Source organism: Dipodomys ordii, unplaced genomic scaffold (genome assembly GCF_000151885.1).
Source record: "Dipodomys ordii isolate 6190 unplaced genomic scaffold, Dord_2.0 Scaffold64, whole genome shotgun sequence".
NCBI lineage: Eukaryota > Metazoa > Chordata > Mammalia > Rodentia > Heteromyidae > Dipodomys > Dipodomys ordii.
Window position 1 is genome coordinate 7,842,885 of NW_012267280.1, and position 17,912 is coordinate 7,860,796.

The following is a 17,912-nucleotide window of genomic DNA, read 5'->3' on the forward strand; positions in this document are numbered from 1 at the left end:
GGCAGAAACCCAGTGACTCACCTTTTCCTGCCTCCTGGGAGTCTATTCAGTGTGAACACAAAGCATTCATCCATTGTTGAGGCCAGCATGCACACCACCCAATCTCCTCAAACTCTCAATGGGGGCCTCTGGAGACATTTTCTATCCATATGGTAGCAGGTGGTGACTCATAGTTAATGAGAATGCTTTCCCTTACAGGGTCCGCCAGGCCCTCCTGGTCCTCCAGGTGAAAAGGTAAAGACTTTTTTTTATTTATTGTTCTTTGGCCTTTATATGGAGCTATCATGAAGTTTCCATGACTCATCATTAGGTTCCTGTAATAGTTTTAGAAAAATCACCTCATCTTTAACCCAGTTATCTATCAACCATTTACCTATCTAGTATACTTATCTACCTTATACTACCTGTGAATCCAGCTCTATCAGCATCTTCACCTATCATATAATATATCATATAACATATCATATCTATCATCATCTATATTTTACTATCTTCTATCTATGTATCATCTATTTACCTATTATCATCTGTCAATTACTTATGAGTCCCTCCTTCTTTCTTTCCACTTGTTTTCTGGTGATTACTTGGGACTCACTGACCGACCATTCTCTTATTTTTTTTTAAGCCAGAATTTAAAATCCTTCAGTTTAAGGAGAGCTTTTTATAGAATTCTTTATCATTAATAGTCTGAAAACCATTTCATAGACATTGAATACTGTTTGGCCTCAAAGACCTAGTTCTTTCTTGAAAAGCTTTCTTGAGCAGCTTGTTTGTAGACCAAGCTGATGCTTGAGCTCTGCTCTCAACAGCCCAGTAATACAGGGGCTTCCAGGATGACTGAATGAAATGACTTCCCTAGTAATAAACCCTCTTGTCTAATCTACAGGGACAAATGGGCTCAAGTTTTCAAGGACCAAAAGGGGACAAGGTGAGTGCTCCGTGCTTTGTGTTTCCATGTTTAAAAATCACAGCTCTAGACTTGATGGAATTCCCACCTTGGAGTCAGCCTTTAGGTTCCTTATAACATGGCTCCTTGTCTCTGCATGTGATTTAGTTTCCCAGGGTTTAGTGTCTACTTCGAAGATTACTGAGTTTATGCCATCTTATGTCATACCCGAGGCCTCTCTCAGGGCTCTGAATATGATCTTGCAAGCAAAGAATGTGGGTTTTAATTTACATCATCTATGCATAGAGTTCTGTCCAAATGTCCTCCTTCAGTAAGAAAGCCAGCTGAGGCTTAAGTTAGGATATAACTGTGAGTTCACAGTTATCATTCCAGCAGTGATGCAGGCCACTATAAGATGAAAGCTACAGAGTTAGCTGTGGGCTCCAACTCAGTGGCTCAGAGGGGCCCAGCGGAAAGGTGTCTGGGAGAGTCATCTTCCCTTTGGGAAGATGGGGTCCAGCAGTGGACCCCTGGTCCTTATTTTCCTCACTAACCATCCCTGAGCATAACCAGTGAGATGGTCACCAGCTGCAGCCTACCTCAGTGATGTGTAAGCTGGTGCCAGTGGCTGCCACCATTGAATAGAGTCTGGACTTGGCCCTGTGGTTCACAGGCCTGATGGCAGAATGATCCTGAAACTCACACTGCTGGAATCTTCGGGCTTTACTCATATCAGGAGTGGCTTCCATTGTATCTCCATCTTCCCACTGATGGCATACTCAAGGACAGGGTGGAGTGGAATTATATAAATATAAGCATTGTGTTTAGTTTGTTAGCCTGCATTTTCTCCCCTCTCATGTGATTATTGTACCTCATTAATCCTTAATTTTTTTTTTATGTGAACAGGGCGATCAAGGGGTCAGTGGACCTCCAGGAGTACCAGGACAGGCACAAGTTAAAGAGAAAGGGGACTTTGCCCCAACGGGAGAAAAGGTATATGTGCTTGAGGCTGGCTTTCTAATTATGGACAGATTCCTCAGAACCGTGGAAAACCAGGCTGAAATTCAGCTTCTCCAACCACTTTCAGTCCTGACCCAAAAGAGATCTACAGATGTCCCATTTTGTATATCAGGGCAGATCTTTAAGCAGAGCTGGCCATCCTGGGGTGGGCCCAGCATTGAGGTGCACCCATCTTCTGAAGTGCACCCCTTATTGGAAATGGACTGTGTTGGCTGAAATGTCCGGGGAGGGGCTGAGGAGCTCAGGGTCCATCACCAGGCACGGCCAGCTGTGCCCCTGTTAGACTAGACAGTGCAAGGCGGGGATACTGGAAACCAATGTGCACTCATTTGTAAACATGTCAGCATACATAGCTTGGTTAGTACTGGCCTTACTTCACACTGCCCATACTTAATACTGATCCCTCTCTTTCCCTCTCTAAATTCTTTCAGGGTCAAAAAGGTGAACCTGGATTTCAGGTAAGCACTCTATTGCTCTGTCATTATTTCTAGATGAAAGGCAATGCAGATTAAGGAGACAAGCTTATTTCCTGTTACACTTACCTATAGGCTTGGGGAGTGGTTCAAGTTAGAGAGTATCTGCCTAGTAAGCACAAAGCCCAGAGTTTATTTTTTTATTTTTTTTTTGTCGGTTGTGGGGCTTGAACTCTGGGCCTGGATGCTGTCCCTCAGCTCTTCAGCTCAACGCGAGCGCTCTACCACTTGAGCCACAGCACCACTTCCGGTTTTCTGGTGTTTCGTTAGAGATAAGAGTGCCATGGGCTTTCTTGCTTGGGCTGGCTTTGAACTGCTATCCTCAGATCTCAGCCTCCTGAGTAGCTAGGATTACAGGTGTGAGCCACCGGTGTCCGGCAAAGCCCTGAGTTCAAATCCCAGTAACAGCACTAAAAAAAAAATTCAAAATAAGTAAAACAAAACAGGAAGCAGCCTGCATCTCAACACTTGCTTACATGTGTATGCGAAGCCAACTCCTCTCTCTTTGTTCATTTCAGGGAATGCCAGGCTTTGGAGAAAAAGGTGAACCCGGAAAGCCAGGGCCCCGGGTGAGTAAGGCCTTGGAGTTTACCCCTCTTCTTGAGTGGCTTGGCCACCCCTCCCCAGGGGCCCAGTGAAGACGAGCAGGAAGAGCAACCACTGTGCTGCCGCCCATCCTGCCAAACCAGAGAGGGCATGGATGGCTCCAGTGCTGACATCCCGTGCACAAAGCCAGTGCCTCGGGGGCAGTGATGGCAGGACACCTGCCCAGCTGCCACCGCCTGGGATGTCTCTGTGGTCACCTGTGGGAAGTTCACAGAAGGGGCCTTTGCGTGTCATCCTGTGTGCTCTGATGCCCGTGGCCAGCGGTCTCTGGTGCCAGCCTTGTCACCATGTGCCTGCGGAAATGGGGCGTCCCCTCTAGTGTGGCCTTCACTCCAGTTGCCAATCTGCACGTAGGCCTCTCTGTCCTCTCGTGGACATGCAAGAGAGACGGTGTGTTACCTTGCAGTGAGCTCTGGCGTATGTTGTAGGGATTATTTGTGACCAACTAATGTCTTCATGTTTATTGCAGGGAAAGCCTGGGAAAGACGGGGAGAAAGGAGAGAAGGGGAGTCCGGTAAGTGTCCTCCTGAAGTTTCTGGAAACACCAACACTGCCCCTTTCTTGGCTGACCATTGCTGCTTCCTCTTTTATTTTAGGGCTTTCCTGGCGACTCGGGGTACCCAGGACTCCCAGGCCAGATGGGTCCACAGGTACGTGGTCACTTTCTTCACTGTGTACTGGAACTAGGAGCTCACTTAGGTTTTGTTAGAATAAAAAGGAAAAACAACCCAAAACCCTCTAGACTCCAAGGTGAAGGGTGTCTACTTCTGAGGGATAAAAGCCCAATTTAATTTTCTTGGTGTTCATGGAATTTAAAACTTTTTTTTTTGGTAGTACTGACTGGAATTTGAGCTTAGGGCTTTGTGCTTTCTAGACAGGTGCTCTACCATTTGGGCCATGCTCTGGGCCTTTTTGCTTCATGAACTTTTATAAAGAAAAATAAATAAAACTATTCACTCATTCTATGTCTATTCTGGTAGAGACCAATTTTTCCTGCGTATGAAAGAAGAGAAAACTCAGAAAAACACAATGGGGAAAAGAAAGCCTATCTGGTCTATTACCTGTTTAGGTGGTCTGATTAACATTGTTTTTCTGAGTGCTTCTTAAAAAGTGGGATTGAACCAGGAGGGGCATGCACACATGTAATGCCAGCTGTCAGGAGGCTGAGGCAGGAGGAGGCTCACACAAAGGATGAGATGGTGGTGGAAGGGTTCTGGAGTAGTGCGTGTTTCTTTGCTGTTCAGGTCAGGCTCAGGCAGACATGGCATTCCACAAGGACCCTGCAGCACCCGGGCCTTTTGCTGATTGCTAGTTAACTCCTTTTAAGAATTTTATGAGGAGGCTACAATGCTTGATAAGAAATGCACTCATTATCTTGCCCATGTAATTGTACAGTATTTTTACAATAAAAAAGAAGCTGTAAAAAGAAAAAAATAATTTTATGATTGCAAATAGTTTGGGTAACTTACTAGTTCATAAATTCCCAAGAATGCAGGTTGGGAAACTATATCGAGCCTCTGTTTTTGAAGCCTCTACATTTGGCACATGGTTATTTTCCAGGTTTGTTAGTGGCATTGGCACAAAAAAATTGTTATTTATGAGACTGGTAATCTAAATCTCTTCCAAAATAAGCAATGATTTTGGGGAGGGGAGAGGGGGCATTATTCATGGAAGCTAGGGAGGGAGAAAGATCCTGCTATAAGTTTTGAGAGAACCAAGGCCTGTGGGTATTAAGTGATGGCTATATTGGGATACAGTAGCTAAGGGCTGTTTTGTTTTTGGTGCTGGGCCTTTCACAGGCTAGCCCTCTTCAAAGGGTGTTCTACCACAGAGCTACACCTAGCCCAGCAGCTAAGGTGTTAAGTGCTACGTATTGGCTAAAATCTCCTTTTGTGTTCATGTGAGAAAATGCAGTAGTTTCAGTTCTAGTTTAAAGCCTACAGTTAACATCTTTTATTGTCGTTGGTGGTGGTGGGTCTTGAACTCTAGGCCTGGCGCTGTCCCTGTGTTCTTCAGCTCAAGGCAAGCGCTCTACCACTGGAGCCACAGTGCCACTTCCTAACATCTTATATTCATGACACAATATGTATGTTTTAGGACTTTCTAGACTATTACTGTGATGCTTGTCTAAGAACTTAAAAAAAGGATTTTTTGGGGGGTGGTTCATCTCATGTGAATTAAATTAAACCTCAGAAATAAACAGAAATTATTTGCCAATGTTTTCAGTTGATACTGGACTCTGTATTAAGACTTTCTACAAATTTTACATGGCAAAACCTCTCTTATAAAGTGGCTAAGGGAAATGTATTTAGGAATCATGCTTCCTCACTGTGTTATTGAGACCCACGGTGCAGAAATTTAGCTCCTAATGATTCTTATAAGAGTCTTGGAGCGAGCAATCCATAGACCAATGTTGTAAGGGCTTCAGTTGTGTGGGTTCTGCACCCCAGTCATGTGTTGTACAAATCTTTATTTGTATATGCCACATTTATATCAAGCAAAGTGAGATGTGCCTATTTGTTTGTATGTAAATGTAAATATAAATAATATATATGTATATATTTTTTTATAGGGTGAGAAAGGCGATGTTGGGCTTCCAGGCCCTCCAGGAATTGTGAGTAAACACTGTGTGTTGGTTCGTGTGTGTGACTGAGGTGGGTCTGGGCACATTTTACCATGAAGCCATTTGAAGGCATTATTTGAAATCACATTATCATTTGTGTTGCACTATTTCCGTTATATTGGGGGGTAATTGCTGCACATCTTTAAACCTCTGGAAATGAAAAGATTTGCATCTAGATAAGAATGTTAGCCATCCCTTTTGAAACCTAGTCTTTGTTTAAATTGTCCAGTAAAGACCTTTTTAATAAGAGAAATCTATCATCTACAAGCTGGCTTTCCAAGCAAACACACGTTTTTATTTTGCAAATAACTTTTCCTCTTGGTCTGTGCGGTCATGTAGACTTGGGATTGACATGCACCACGTGTTCTGGAAGTAGGCCAGCCCTTTTTCATGGTCAGCCTGCACACCTCTCCCCCCCTCCCCTCCATCCCCCACCTTCTCCTTCCCCCCTCCCCCCCAACCCCATCCCCTCCCCCCCCCCCCTCTAGCTTAATTTTCTATACCTGGACACACCTTCCCCCCCCCCCACCTCCCCCCCCCCCATTAGGCTTGGCTTCAGGTCTGATTGAAATGGCAGCCGTGTTGTGCTGTGTGCCCAGGCCATGTGAGGGAGGGGTGCTTGGCGCTCAGTCCTTATGTCACATTCCTAGCAAGGGGGTTATTGGACCCTACTTTCTAGAGCCTTCTCCATGCCTGAAAGCTGCTACACCTTGGCTCCACTTTGAGACCGGCTGGAGGCCTTTTTACCTTGGCCTCCAGCACAACTGTGTATTCAGTTTTCCTTAATGCTTCCCACCTTATGCATTCTTTTTTTGTTGTTGTTGTTGGTCATGGGGGCTTGAACTCTGGGCCTGGGCCCTGTCCCTCAGTTCTTCAGCTCAAGGCTAGCACTCTACCACTTGAGCCACAGTGCCACTTGCAGTTTTCTGGTGGTTAATTAGATATAAGAGTTTCACGGACTTTCCTGCCCAGGCTAGCTTTGAACCGTGATACTCAGCTCTCAGCCTCCTGAGTAGTTAGGATTGCAGGCGGGAGCCACCGGTGCCTGGCACCTTATGCATTCTTAATTGCAAAATCTGTACATACTTAACCATGCACAAGATGCTTTTTTTATGTAGAACTCAACAGCACTTTTAATAGTGTTCTTAATTCATTTGCTACAAGGAAATACTATCATTTTATTTTTATCTTTTATTTTGTGTGTGTGTCAAAACTGAGGCTTGAACACATGGCCTAGATGCTGTTCCTTTGCTTTGTTAGTTCAAGGCTGGGGACTCTACCACTTGAGCCATGGACTTAAGTCTCATGGGCTTTTATTATTATTATTATTATTACTGTTACTATTATTATTATTATTACTTTAAAGTAGTTGTCCGAAAGGGGCTCCATTCATCATGTCACTTTATGAGTTGAGTACAATTAACCTTGTCTCTTGGACTTAGGAAAGTCCTGCCAAGTCCTGCCTTGATCCTCAGATCTCAGCCTCCTAAGTAATTAGGATTTCAGGTGTGAGCTACCAGCACATGGCACTTTTGATCCTAAACAAAAGGAAAAGCTTAAAACCTCTTAAAACCTCTTTCGATAAGATGTTGAAAGTATCCCAGTTGCCAAGAGCCTGTGGGAGCAGAGGAGACATCCCTGACCGTAGTCTGGGAAGTGCACCCTACTACACCACCTATGGATGTGTTTGGAAATTCTAAATGCCCATCTGTGGCTGCGTCTGCTTCCCCAGAGTGTGGCTCAGACTGGGGCAGGAGCAGCTTGCACTCAGTTCCCTGAAAAGATCATTATGGATGCTCATCCCCTGTGGTCCAGATGCCCTTCTCCCTTCCCTCTCCTCACATCCACCCCTACAGCACAGTGACGTTGTGTCATGCAGGTCATAGGCACCGGGCCCCTGGGGGAAAAAGGAGAGCGAGGCTACCCAGGAACTCCTGGCTCGAGAGGAGAGCCAGGCCCTAAAGGTAGGGTCTTAGCACTTTCTCCCTCCTTCCATTCTCCTCCCTTCCCTTTGCCATCTTTCTCCCTCCCTCTCTACTCCCCTCCTCCCCTCCCCATTTCCTTCCCACTCCTTCCTCCTGTCCTCCTCTCTGAAAGTGTCTGCTCGCTCTGTGGCATGCTGGTGACCGGTCCCTCTCACCCCCCCAAGGTCCATCTCACGGTTATACCAGGTGCCTAGGAGCATCTTCTCCTGCAGCTTCCTGAGCATGGTGTCTCTGCAGGGGGGATGCTTAGGGGGCACTTTGTCCTCCACTTTGTCCCCCCCAGACACCCTAGGCCGGGCTCCAACAGAGGAAAAAGGAGACGCATGTAAACATGAGTGAACGAAATCTTACTTTGTATAATTCTTTCTCTTTCAAGGTTACCCCGGATTACCAGGCCAGCCAGGACCTCCAGGTGAGACTCCAGCATCTGACTTCTCGGTAGACTATGCGTTGATACACTCTGTGATTGATTGATACACTCTGTGATTGATTGATACACTTTGCACATGTATCGTGCAATTTAGATGTGGGTGTAAGATAGATAGCATGCTGCTTATAGACAGGAGAGGTGATGGGGGCTGTTTGTCCCACTGGTGATTGTGGCCAGCCTCCCAGCTCAGCTCTGCCCTGCCCTTCCCTTCTGATCCTGCTCCAAGGAGCACGCCCTCCCATGTAGGTCCCCCATCCTGGGAGTATGCCCTCCTGTGCAAGTCCCTGCCCTGGCAGGGCACTACCCCTCACTTCGCCTCTCCTCTCTCTGGAATGTTTCTCACCAGACATCAGCCGAGCTCGAGGCTGATACCAGCTGCTCCTGACAACCTGTCTCGGTTTTTGGCTTTCCCATGGAGTCTGGCACTGCTGGGCGCAAGGTTTCTCCACGGCTGGCTCATGCAGGCTGGTGTGTGTGTATGTGTGTGTGTATCCTAAGAGCCGGCCTCTTCTGAGGATGGGCATCATGCATGTGTGTATGTGTGTGTGTGTGCATGCGTGTGTTTCTGCATGCATGTTTGCGTGTGCATCCCGGACAGCAAAGGCAGCAGCTGAGGAGACCAAGCCTGGCCTGGGAGCTGACATCAGCTGACGCTCATAGTCCTGATGTTTAATTTAGTTCTTTTGTTCTTTGCATTCATTTCTTCATTTTCCCCTTTCTGGAAGGTCTAAGTTCTCCTTTGTGCAGGAACCCAGTAAAGCCCCCAGCAATCCCTTGGCCCCAGGCAGGGCCCCGTCCTTTCCCTGTCTAATAATGAGCACCTCTCTCTCCCTTTCCAGGGTTTTCTCTTTTGTACTAGGGAAGGAGTTACTTCCTGTCTTCCTCTAGTGAAGATGCATACCTTGGGTTTTGAACTCAGACCTTAGGCCTGCTAGGCAGGCATTCTACTGCTTAAACCATGCCCCAGTCCCTTTGTTTTTAGGTTAGTTTAGTTTTTGTTTTGTTTTGTTTTTAGATAAGCAAACTCTCTCACCCTCACCTGGGCCTGTCTCAGACTGAGATTTTTCTGCCTGTGCCTCCTGAGGTTAAAGCAGAGATTAAAGCCTCTTTATTCTCAAGCCCCTTGGTGTCAGATGGCCGTGCCAACCTGGGAGCTCTGTCCTTCTCATCTTCCCTGCTCTGAACTCCTGCCGACTCATCCCATGCAGAACATGCCCTGGGCTCCCAACATGGCTGCTTCCTCCCAGCACAGCAGCACTTTCTCTGCACTGTGAGCCGGCTCCATCCCAGGGCTGCCCATGAGACCCATGGCTACTTGTGCTGGCTAACGCTGGATTTGCACTTTCATACCCCATGGGCACTCTGACTCCTAGTCCGTTCCCAGAACCAAAGAAAATGGCCTGTCCTTAGCTCTGTTGCTTCCTTGCCAATCTGGTCATTTCCCCTTTCTGCCCCTCCATGCTTCATGGCCACTTCTTTGTTTTCTGACCTCTCTGCACTGCTTCTCCAGGCAGGAATGGGATTGATTTTCTTCCCCAACCCTTTCATTCACACCCATGAAGCCCCATCCTCTAGGTTTTGATGTCTGTCCCGTGGGTCTTCTTCCCTGTGGAAGTCTGTAGGACGTGTGGGCAGGCCTGGTGTGGTGGAAGCTTGGTTCTGCTGTCTTGGTGCTGGCCTGGCAGGCGCTCGGCCTTGGGCGGCATGGATGTGCTCCGGGCTAGGACGTCAAGTGTGTGGTGATGTTGACAGGGCCCCCTGTGTTCTCTGCAGGTCTCCCCATCCCAAGCCAGGTGGGCCCTCCTGGCTTCCCCGGGGAGAGAGGAGAAAAAGGCAGCCAAGGCCTTCCGGGAGTGTCTTTGCCAGGACCAAGTGGAAGAGACGGAGCCCCTGGCCCCCCTGGCCTCCCCGGGCCCCCTGGGCAGCCAGGCCACACCAGTAAGTGTCCTCAGAGATGGTTCGAGTGTGTCCAGCCAGATGCCAGGAGGCTGGGGGCAGAGGTGGGTGAGCGCCCCGGCTCTGCCCTGCTCAGGGTGGCTTGTCAAGGCCTGGACCTCCAACAATGATGAATCACTCATTGCTTCGCTTGGGTAGCTGCGCAGAATTAACCGGGCTATAAAAAGGAATCATTAAAAATAAAGTTGGCTTAAGAGGAATAAGTAACATATTCACCAACTCTGAGTCTCCTGGCATCTGTGGTGAAAGGTAAACTCATTGGATTGTACCTTTAAAAAAAAACACCAACTGAAGGCATTCTGCTCTACCTACACACAGAGACACACACCCCTCCCCCAAGAAAGAGGAGACTGCGTGGGGCAGGTGGCACTCCTGTGCATTGTAACAGAATGAATGACTTTGAGTTTGGATGACATGTCACGTGTCAGGACTCCATAAGAGCCGAGCAGCTAGATGGTCCCTTGGTGCAGTTAAGGTAGCCCTGATGATGGTGCCACCCCGATTTTCTACTTTGCCCTTTGTAGTCTATGTAAACAAGTAATTGCCCATCACAGAGTACTGAGTGCGATTTCCTGGTGAGATTTTTAATGTAGATTTCCCCTGTATGCAGAAGAAGCAGTATGTGAAAGCTATGCTGGCTCAAAGCTCACCAGGGGCTCCTGAGCTTATGATGTGGAGACCCCATACCCTGGTTCTGCTTCTGTGTTCTCCTTCCAAAAGCTTGTGGCCAGCTTGAGGCCACACGTGACTGCCCTCCATGGCACTGTTGTAACACTTGCAGCTCAGACTTCCCAAAGTAATCCCAAAATAAGTCGATGTTCATGGTGTAGACTTCAGACTCTTTAAAAGAGTCGCTTTGGTGAGGATGCATCATCATTGCTTTTCACTAGGAAGAGATTTCCGAGAATTGAGGAAGGCAGGAGGAAGTTTCTGGGAAAGGGATTTCTAGATGAGCCTCTGCCACTGCTTGCAGGACTGGTGGCTGTGGGGTCTGCCTGGGGCACTCAGGGCTGCCTTGGAAGCCCAGACTGGATCTCCCGTCCTCTAACATATAGTCTCCATTGTGCGAGGGGCTGGAATGTCTAGAGGAGTCATCAGGTCTCAGAGTGATCACAGCTCAGGTTCTCAGGCCACGAAGACATAAACCAGCCCCCGGCCAAGCAAGACTTCGTGTTCCTCTCACATTGGCATTGACATTGGCTGAGCTAGGCTGGACCGAGCCAGCGTGGAGATCTGGGCTCTGTTTCCCATGCTCCTATTGTAGCGGGAGTGAGCAGGGTGGGCTGGATAGGTTGGCACAGGTTAACACTTACAGTTAGCAGACAGCCCAGACCCTGGGTCCTTCCACTGCAGGCGTCTGTCCATCAGAAGCAGAGGACAGTGTGGAGGAGAAGGGTCACCTCAGCACAGCACAGGACTGGGAAGTAGTTCCCATGCAGAGGTGCTAGCTGTCAAGTGTTCCACGCCATCATTTTTCTAAAAGGTGGTGGTGGAGAAGGAAGCAAACTCCATCTCAGTGTGCATCAGGACTGTAAAACAGTACTTCTTTTACCACAGCCCCTGACAGGTGGTGTTTGCGTGACTGTAATTTGTTCTCATGCCTTTTTGTATAAGCTACGTTCAGAATTGACCACCATTCTCACAGCGTTTCCCCTGGAAAGTGCTGTAAAAGGCGTCTGTCGAGGTCCATGGGCGAATCGCTTCCCTAGCTTGAGCCCTGGTGTTTTGGTCTTGAGGATGGTAGATATTTACAAGAATATGTGCTTTAGAATCTGACATAGCAGCCATTAGGAGATGAGGAGATGATGCCCTGTGTGTCTGTTCTGTTTTGACAGTTAACAATCTCGGCCTCCTTTTCAGTAGCCTGAGCACTGGGGGCCCCTTCCACACAAAAGAGTGAATGCTCTCTGGCTACACTTCCATGAAAATTGGAAAACACATAAATTTATACAGCCTGTTGTAATGATGACATATAAAGTCAGGAAGCAATCCGTGTTTTTCCCAAGAAGGAAAATAAAAATGCCACTTGAAAAAAAAAAGAGAGAGAGAGAGAGGGGGCTGGGCTGGGAAGGTGGCTCAGTGGTAGAATGCTTGTCTTGCATGCATGAGGCCCTGGGTTCAATTCCTCAGCACCACATAATCAGAAAAAGCCAGAAGTGGCACTACGGCTCAAGTGGTAGAGTGCTAGCCTTGAGCTGAAATGCTCAGGGACAGAACCCAGGCCCAGAGATCAAGCCCTGCAACAGAGAGGGGGGAAGGGAATTAAGAGAGAATGGAAGTGCCCAGCCATTATTCTGTAACATGTGCATCTCATTTCAGATGGCATTGTGGAGTGCCAGCCTGGACCGCCTGGGGACCAGGGCCCTCCAGGAATTCCCGGGCAGCAGGGACTGACGGGCGAGATGGGAGAGAAGGGTAAGGGGTTTTCATTATTTATGCTTTTAAAAAATATGATTGCGTTTGTACATATGAATTTCCTCCCACAGACTTCTTCTTTGGAGTAGGATGGGGATGGGCGTGACTCATTTATTTGGGTCTCCCTTCAGAAATCTACTTGAAATAAAAGCCCAGAATAATCAAGTGGCAGTGCTAGGTTTTTGCAAGAGGCCATGAGCTAGGATGTCCATGAACTTCTCTACCCTGTCTACCAACCGTGGACTCAGCACGTTGGTAGGGCATCAGAAGTAGGCTCGTTTCTCATGCTGATCCCATGCTCTCCGCTTTCAAAGCTTTTGAGTTTTATTATCAAAGAATCCACAGCCTTCCTATGAGCCAGGTCACAGGCCTGTACGTGGAAGGCTCACAGCGTTGGTGGACCTGTGCGTGTAAGGTTCCCAGGCCTTGGTGGATGTGTGAGTTCATGGAAGGCTCACAGCCCTTGGGGGCTGTGATAAACCAGTGTGGAGGCTCAACTTTATCTTTAGTCTTTCAGGGCTGCATTGTCAACACCGGACATACTTATCTCTTCCGCTATCTTGAGGACAGAGAGGACTGTCACCCCGTCATTATCTCTGGCTTAAGAGGAATAAACAATTAGCATTCCACAATTTATATGCCTGTTAACCCAGAAGCAGAACAAACAGGAGGCCCTTGCAAAACCCACCCTATTGTGTTCCATTTTTGGATTTGGATCATAAAGAATTTTTAGTCTTCAAAAGTCTGAAACATGAAACTGCTGTGGGGAAGCAGCTGCAGCTGGCATCTGGGTTTGTACGTGAGCAACAAGCACTCTTCCCCTGAGCCAGGTCCCCAGCCTGTTGCACAATCAGATGTCCGGACAGAGCCCCCTCCTTCCGCCTCTAGTCATGGGAGCAGAGACCCTCCCAGAGCACCCCAGGGTCCATCCCCAGGTGCCCCTTATACTTCAGGGATATGGACCAGTACCTGTCCTGTGTCCACTTCTGGCTGCTGGTCAGGCAAGGTGGATGGGGAAGGAAGGCCAATCTCTTTGTGTTTCCCAGACTGGGTTCCATACCATCTGCTCTATATTATGCCCAGTTTGTGCCAGAGCCCAGACATCTTAAAGAAGAAAGACACAGGTGTATCTGAAACACCAGAATGTTTCAGTGTCATTTGCAAATCAAGACTGGAGGTGTTAGGTGTCTACAGAAGGGTGGGTCTTCCCAGTGCCCTCTAGCAGAGGGCTGGGAGGATGGGGATGGAGGGGACGGAAGTTTTATGCTCATGTGAGTGACAGACTAGTTGTTGCCCCCTCTTAACCGTGTGTCCTTCTGTCACCCTGTGCTTCCTCTCTCAGGTCAGAAAGGTGACAGCTGCCTCGCCTGTGACACAGAAGGACTTCAAGGGCCTCCTGGGCCACAGGGGCCTCCGGGAGAGATAGGTAAGCTGTGGGTGTGGACAGGAGGTCCAGGCCCAGGTGGGGCTCAGTGCAGGAACCTCCTCTTTCAGAGCACTTGCCTGTCCTCCAGGCTGCAGCACCACAATGAGGATACCAAAGGCTTTGTCCACTCTGGCAGCAGTGGCCAGGTGGCTGTCACTGTGGCCTTATAAAGCTTTCCCAACGAAACAAGAGCAGCACAGAGAATCCTTAGCTCCACAGTTGGAGTCTGTGCATAGGAACGCTGCAGTAATTCCTCTTTACAAGGTCCCTGGTGGCAGGCAAGTGGGTGGGTAGAGGGGAGAGGGACAGCCACACTGCTCTGGTGCCAGTATGCCTGGACTCATGGTTTCCCCTTGCAGGCCAGTGTGGGTATTTCTGATATTACTCTCTGAACACATTTCAGTGAACATTAGTCAGATAAAATGGTACTCACTTGTAGTAATCCCAACTATTCAGAAGGTAGAGATTGGGAGGATTGTGATTTGAGGCCAGCCTGGACAAAAAATTAGTGAGAGCCTATCTGAAAAATTAAGTATAAAGTCAGGCATCTGTGGCTCATGCCTGTAATCCTAGCTACTCAGGAGGCTGAGATCTGAGGATCGCGATTCAAAGCCAGCCTGGGGAGGAAAAGTCTGTGAGACTCTTATCTCCAGTTAACCACCAGAAAACTGGAAGTGGTGCTACGGCTCAAGTGGTAGAGTGCTCACCTTGAGCTGAAGAGCTAAGGGACAGTGCCCAGGCTAAGTTCAAGCCACACATCTGACAAAAAAACCAAAAATAAGTATAAATAAATAAATGGAAAAAGGCTGGGGATGTGGATGAAATGTTGGAGCATCTGCTTAGCAAGTTCAAGGCCTTAAGTTTAAATTCCAGTACCACCAACAAACAGACTCCATAGAAACAGTTGACAGGTGAGCATCAGGGAAAAGGGGTTTGGAAGGGTTGGTTCATGGATACTGTTCTCCCATCTCCTTTAAGGTTTCCCAGGCCAACCGGGTGCCAAAGGTGACAGAGGCTTGCCTGGAAGGGACGGTCTTGAAGGACTGCCGGTAAGCAGACCTGAGTTTGTTCATGTATTGGAAGGCCTGTGTTTGCATTTGCAGTCACCTGCTAGCTGTAACCGACAACCGCAAGTCCTCTAGAATGACCCCTTTTGCCCCCATGGGAAGCTCTCAAACTCAGGCCCCGTGGCCTCGGCCTTCTCAGAGCTGTGGCCAATCCCAGTGTCTTGTGCAGTGAGTGGCACCATGTCCATACCACGGGGTCTCAGGGACTTCAGTCCAGGGGCTCAGCACATCACTTCTGCAGCCTGGAGGCTACATGCCACTCCAGCAGCCTCAGCACAGGGATCCGCTGCTCCTGTCTGGCCATTGCTTAGGGTGTGACCACAAACTAAAATCTCAACCACTGTTAACTCAGCCCTAATCAAGGCTCTTGAGAGAGAGAGGGGAAAAACCAGCCCTTTCTCTGGAAGATCTGGGATATCTTTTCATTCTTTTGTTCATCTGTATGTTGAGAATTCCTGCTTCCAACTTCTCTTAGATCAGTGCTTCTCTCTGCATCTACACATGAGATGCGATATATTCATGCAAATGAACAGAAACTGTTCAGCTCAGTGGAATTCGGCAGCCCCTTAGCATTCCTGGTGCGCCTCCTTTAGCCAGCTTCTCTTTCTTTGACTCTGCCAAGCTTTGTAAGATTAACTCATTTCTCTGAGGCTTCTTGTTCCTTGTTTCTTTTTGTACAGAAATTGAAAGTCATATCTTTAGCCTGACCGTTCTTTCTGATGTGGCTCTTTAAACTTTGTGGCTTTTAAAGACGTTGCTGGACAGACATGCCTCTGAGAGGAGACCAGGGCAGCATGAGTGGCCACAGGAGGGTGCAGCTGGCTTCTGCTTTGAAGTCAGACCCTGGTCTCGGCTTTCCAGATTCGTCTGGTGCCTGGAGAGTGGAGTTAGAAGCAGTAGTTGTTTAAAATATCTCTAAATAGACGAGAAGTTCAAATAGCTCACTGTTGCAGGATCAAAGTGGGAAGATGCTTGAAGGAAGCAGAAAAGCTCTTTTTAACCTTTGCCCATGGCCCGTGTCTGCCTGGTTTCCCTGGGGTATTTTCTGTCTCTGTTCTGGCTGGGAACCAGACCAGATGCCCCCACTGACCTCCCAAGTCTGAGAGAGGTGCAAGTAGAAGGAGAGATGAGAGAGGATGGTGGAGGAGATATAAAAGAAGAAAATAAAGAACCTACTCTCATCCGTTTACACCCAGAACCCCCTTTCTTACTGTGGATGGAAAACAAACCTCAAAAAGTGAATCAAGGAGTCAATAACTTATTTGAGAAGACAGGAATTTTCCTTTATTTGAAGTTAGATCATAACTTATGGCTTAAGGGGGTGCTGGCTGGACAGATCCAGGCCAGCAGCTGGGCCCCTGGAACATGCCGGAACACCCCTGAGTCTTCCAGGAGTTTAGACCACATTTAGTGACATTTCCTTTTGGAGGTCCAGCCTTTGAATCTGGGAGTTAATGACAGCTGCTTGAGTGAAAGACACCTAGTGGTCCAAGCAGGGTTCTGGGGCCCTGGGTATTCACCTAGAACGAGCCCATGCATGTGTCCAGCCTCCCCAGCTAGGATTGAGCCAGTGCTCAATCTTCAGGGCCTCATTTGAGCCCTTTGCCATCTTTACGGGTGCAGATCAAACTGCCTTCGAACAGCTCAGGGTCAAGATGTTCTGAGCCAAGAACACACATGAGATAATCTAGGGCCACCAGTGCTACTTAAAAGTCTGGATTTCTCACTTGTATAGAATGATAGCTGACAAGGTCCTCATTAAAACCCTTATCCTGCTTTCTGAGTCTATGTTGTGAGTGTCCCCGTGAAGTAACCTAACTGATGCTCCCAGACTGAGGAAAAGGTATTTCGGTTGTGATTCCTTCCATTGGTATGCATTTATTTTAATGAGTGAATATGGCCAATTGGATGGATTTGTCACAGACCTCAAAAAATAGAAATACCAGAGGAGGCACACATTGTCAGCCCGTTGACTTAGCAAGGTAATCATTTCTAGCATAGCTACTTGTATTTTTTGCCAGTCCTGGGGCTTAAACTCTGACCACTGAGCCATTGGCACCCGGCACTGGTATAACTACTTTCAAAGCCTAAAGATCACATGAACTACAGAACTGTTTGTGTCCTCGGTGTCCCAGTGCCGTCCCTGAAGGAATTATGAGAACATTTATGAAAAAGAAATTAAATGAATTATACCGAGGTAGAGACTTTTTTTCAGACCAGTAGGAAGCCATTTAAAATGCCCTTCTCGACCCTGAGAGAACAGGCAATTAGAATAATGTTTTTGAAACTTCTGTCATTTTCCTCATGAACCTTGTCTCTCAGGGAGACCGGAGGAAAAAAGGGTGATGGCCTGAAAGTTCTCTGCCGATCCAACTTTTCCACGAACTGAAAATGTTCTAGACGGTGACTCTCCTGAGAATCATTATAGAGGCATCCCGGGCTTACTTCCCCTAGGTTTTCCTTTTCACTGGTGTCCAGGAGGTCCTGTCACTTAGGGAATAGCATGCTTGAGCACCAAAGAAAATCCGTGCATCCCAGCAGTGTTCCGACCAGAGCCTCGCCATCCCCAGCCCTCGGCGAGCCTTTCTCCAGCATCTCGCGAGCCCCCGGGCCCTCGCCCAACAGTTACTGACATGTTTTCCTGAGTGCTCACAGTCCCCCTCTGTTTAGAATGCCTAGCTCTGTCAGGGAGCCATTGGCTGCTTCTGGAAAGTGAGGTGGAGAAATGTAGATGCATGGTGGTGTCCTCTGTGTGTGCAGCATGCTGTGGTCGGGGAGCAGACTCTTCGGAGGCCTCATGCAGCTTTGTTCTTGTAGGGGCCGCAAGGTGCGCCTGGACTGATGGGCCAGCCAGGAGCCAAGGGAGAGCCCGGCGAGATTTATTTCGACATGCGACTCAAAGGCGATAAAGGAGACCCTGGTTTTCCAGGACAGCCCGGCATGCCAGGAAGAGCGGGGTCCCCGGGACGGGACGGCCACCCTGGGCTTCCAGGGCCCAAAGGCTCCCCGGTATGTTCATTTCTAG

The 17,912-nt window shown here is 48.2% G+C and overlaps 1 protein-coding gene across 1 annotated transcript in view; it reads left to right on the forward strand.

Annotated features, from left to right (window-relative positions):
• The window catches only part of Col4a1 (collagen, type IV, alpha 1), a 128,338-nt gene that overhangs the window by 80,714 nt on the left and 29,712 nt on the right, over positions 1–17,912 (forward strand). Inside the window, exons 11-25 of the mRNA XM_013022832.1 lie at positions 199–234; positions 887–928; positions 1,793–1,879; positions 2,338–2,364; positions 2,898–2,948; positions 3,455–3,499; positions 3,582–3,635; positions 5,558–5,599; positions 7,488–7,572; positions 7,970–8,005; positions 9,797–9,961; positions 12,299–12,394; positions 13,737–13,820; positions 14,799–14,869; positions 17,705–17,896. Coding sequence (XP_012878286.1) covers positions 199–234; positions 887–928; positions 1,793–1,879; positions 2,338–2,364; positions 2,898–2,948; positions 3,455–3,499; positions 3,582–3,635; positions 5,558–5,599; positions 7,488–7,572; positions 7,970–8,005; positions 9,797–9,961; positions 12,299–12,394; positions 13,737–13,820; positions 14,799–14,869; positions 17,705–17,896 — 1,113 coding nt within the window. The remainder of the gene's footprint in view (positions 1–198; positions 235–886; positions 929–1,792; positions 1,880–2,337; positions 2,365–2,897; positions 2,949–3,454; positions 3,500–3,581; positions 3,636–5,557; positions 5,600–7,487; positions 7,573–7,969; positions 8,006–9,796; positions 9,962–12,298; positions 12,395–13,736; positions 13,821–14,798; positions 14,870–17,704; positions 17,897–17,912) is intronic.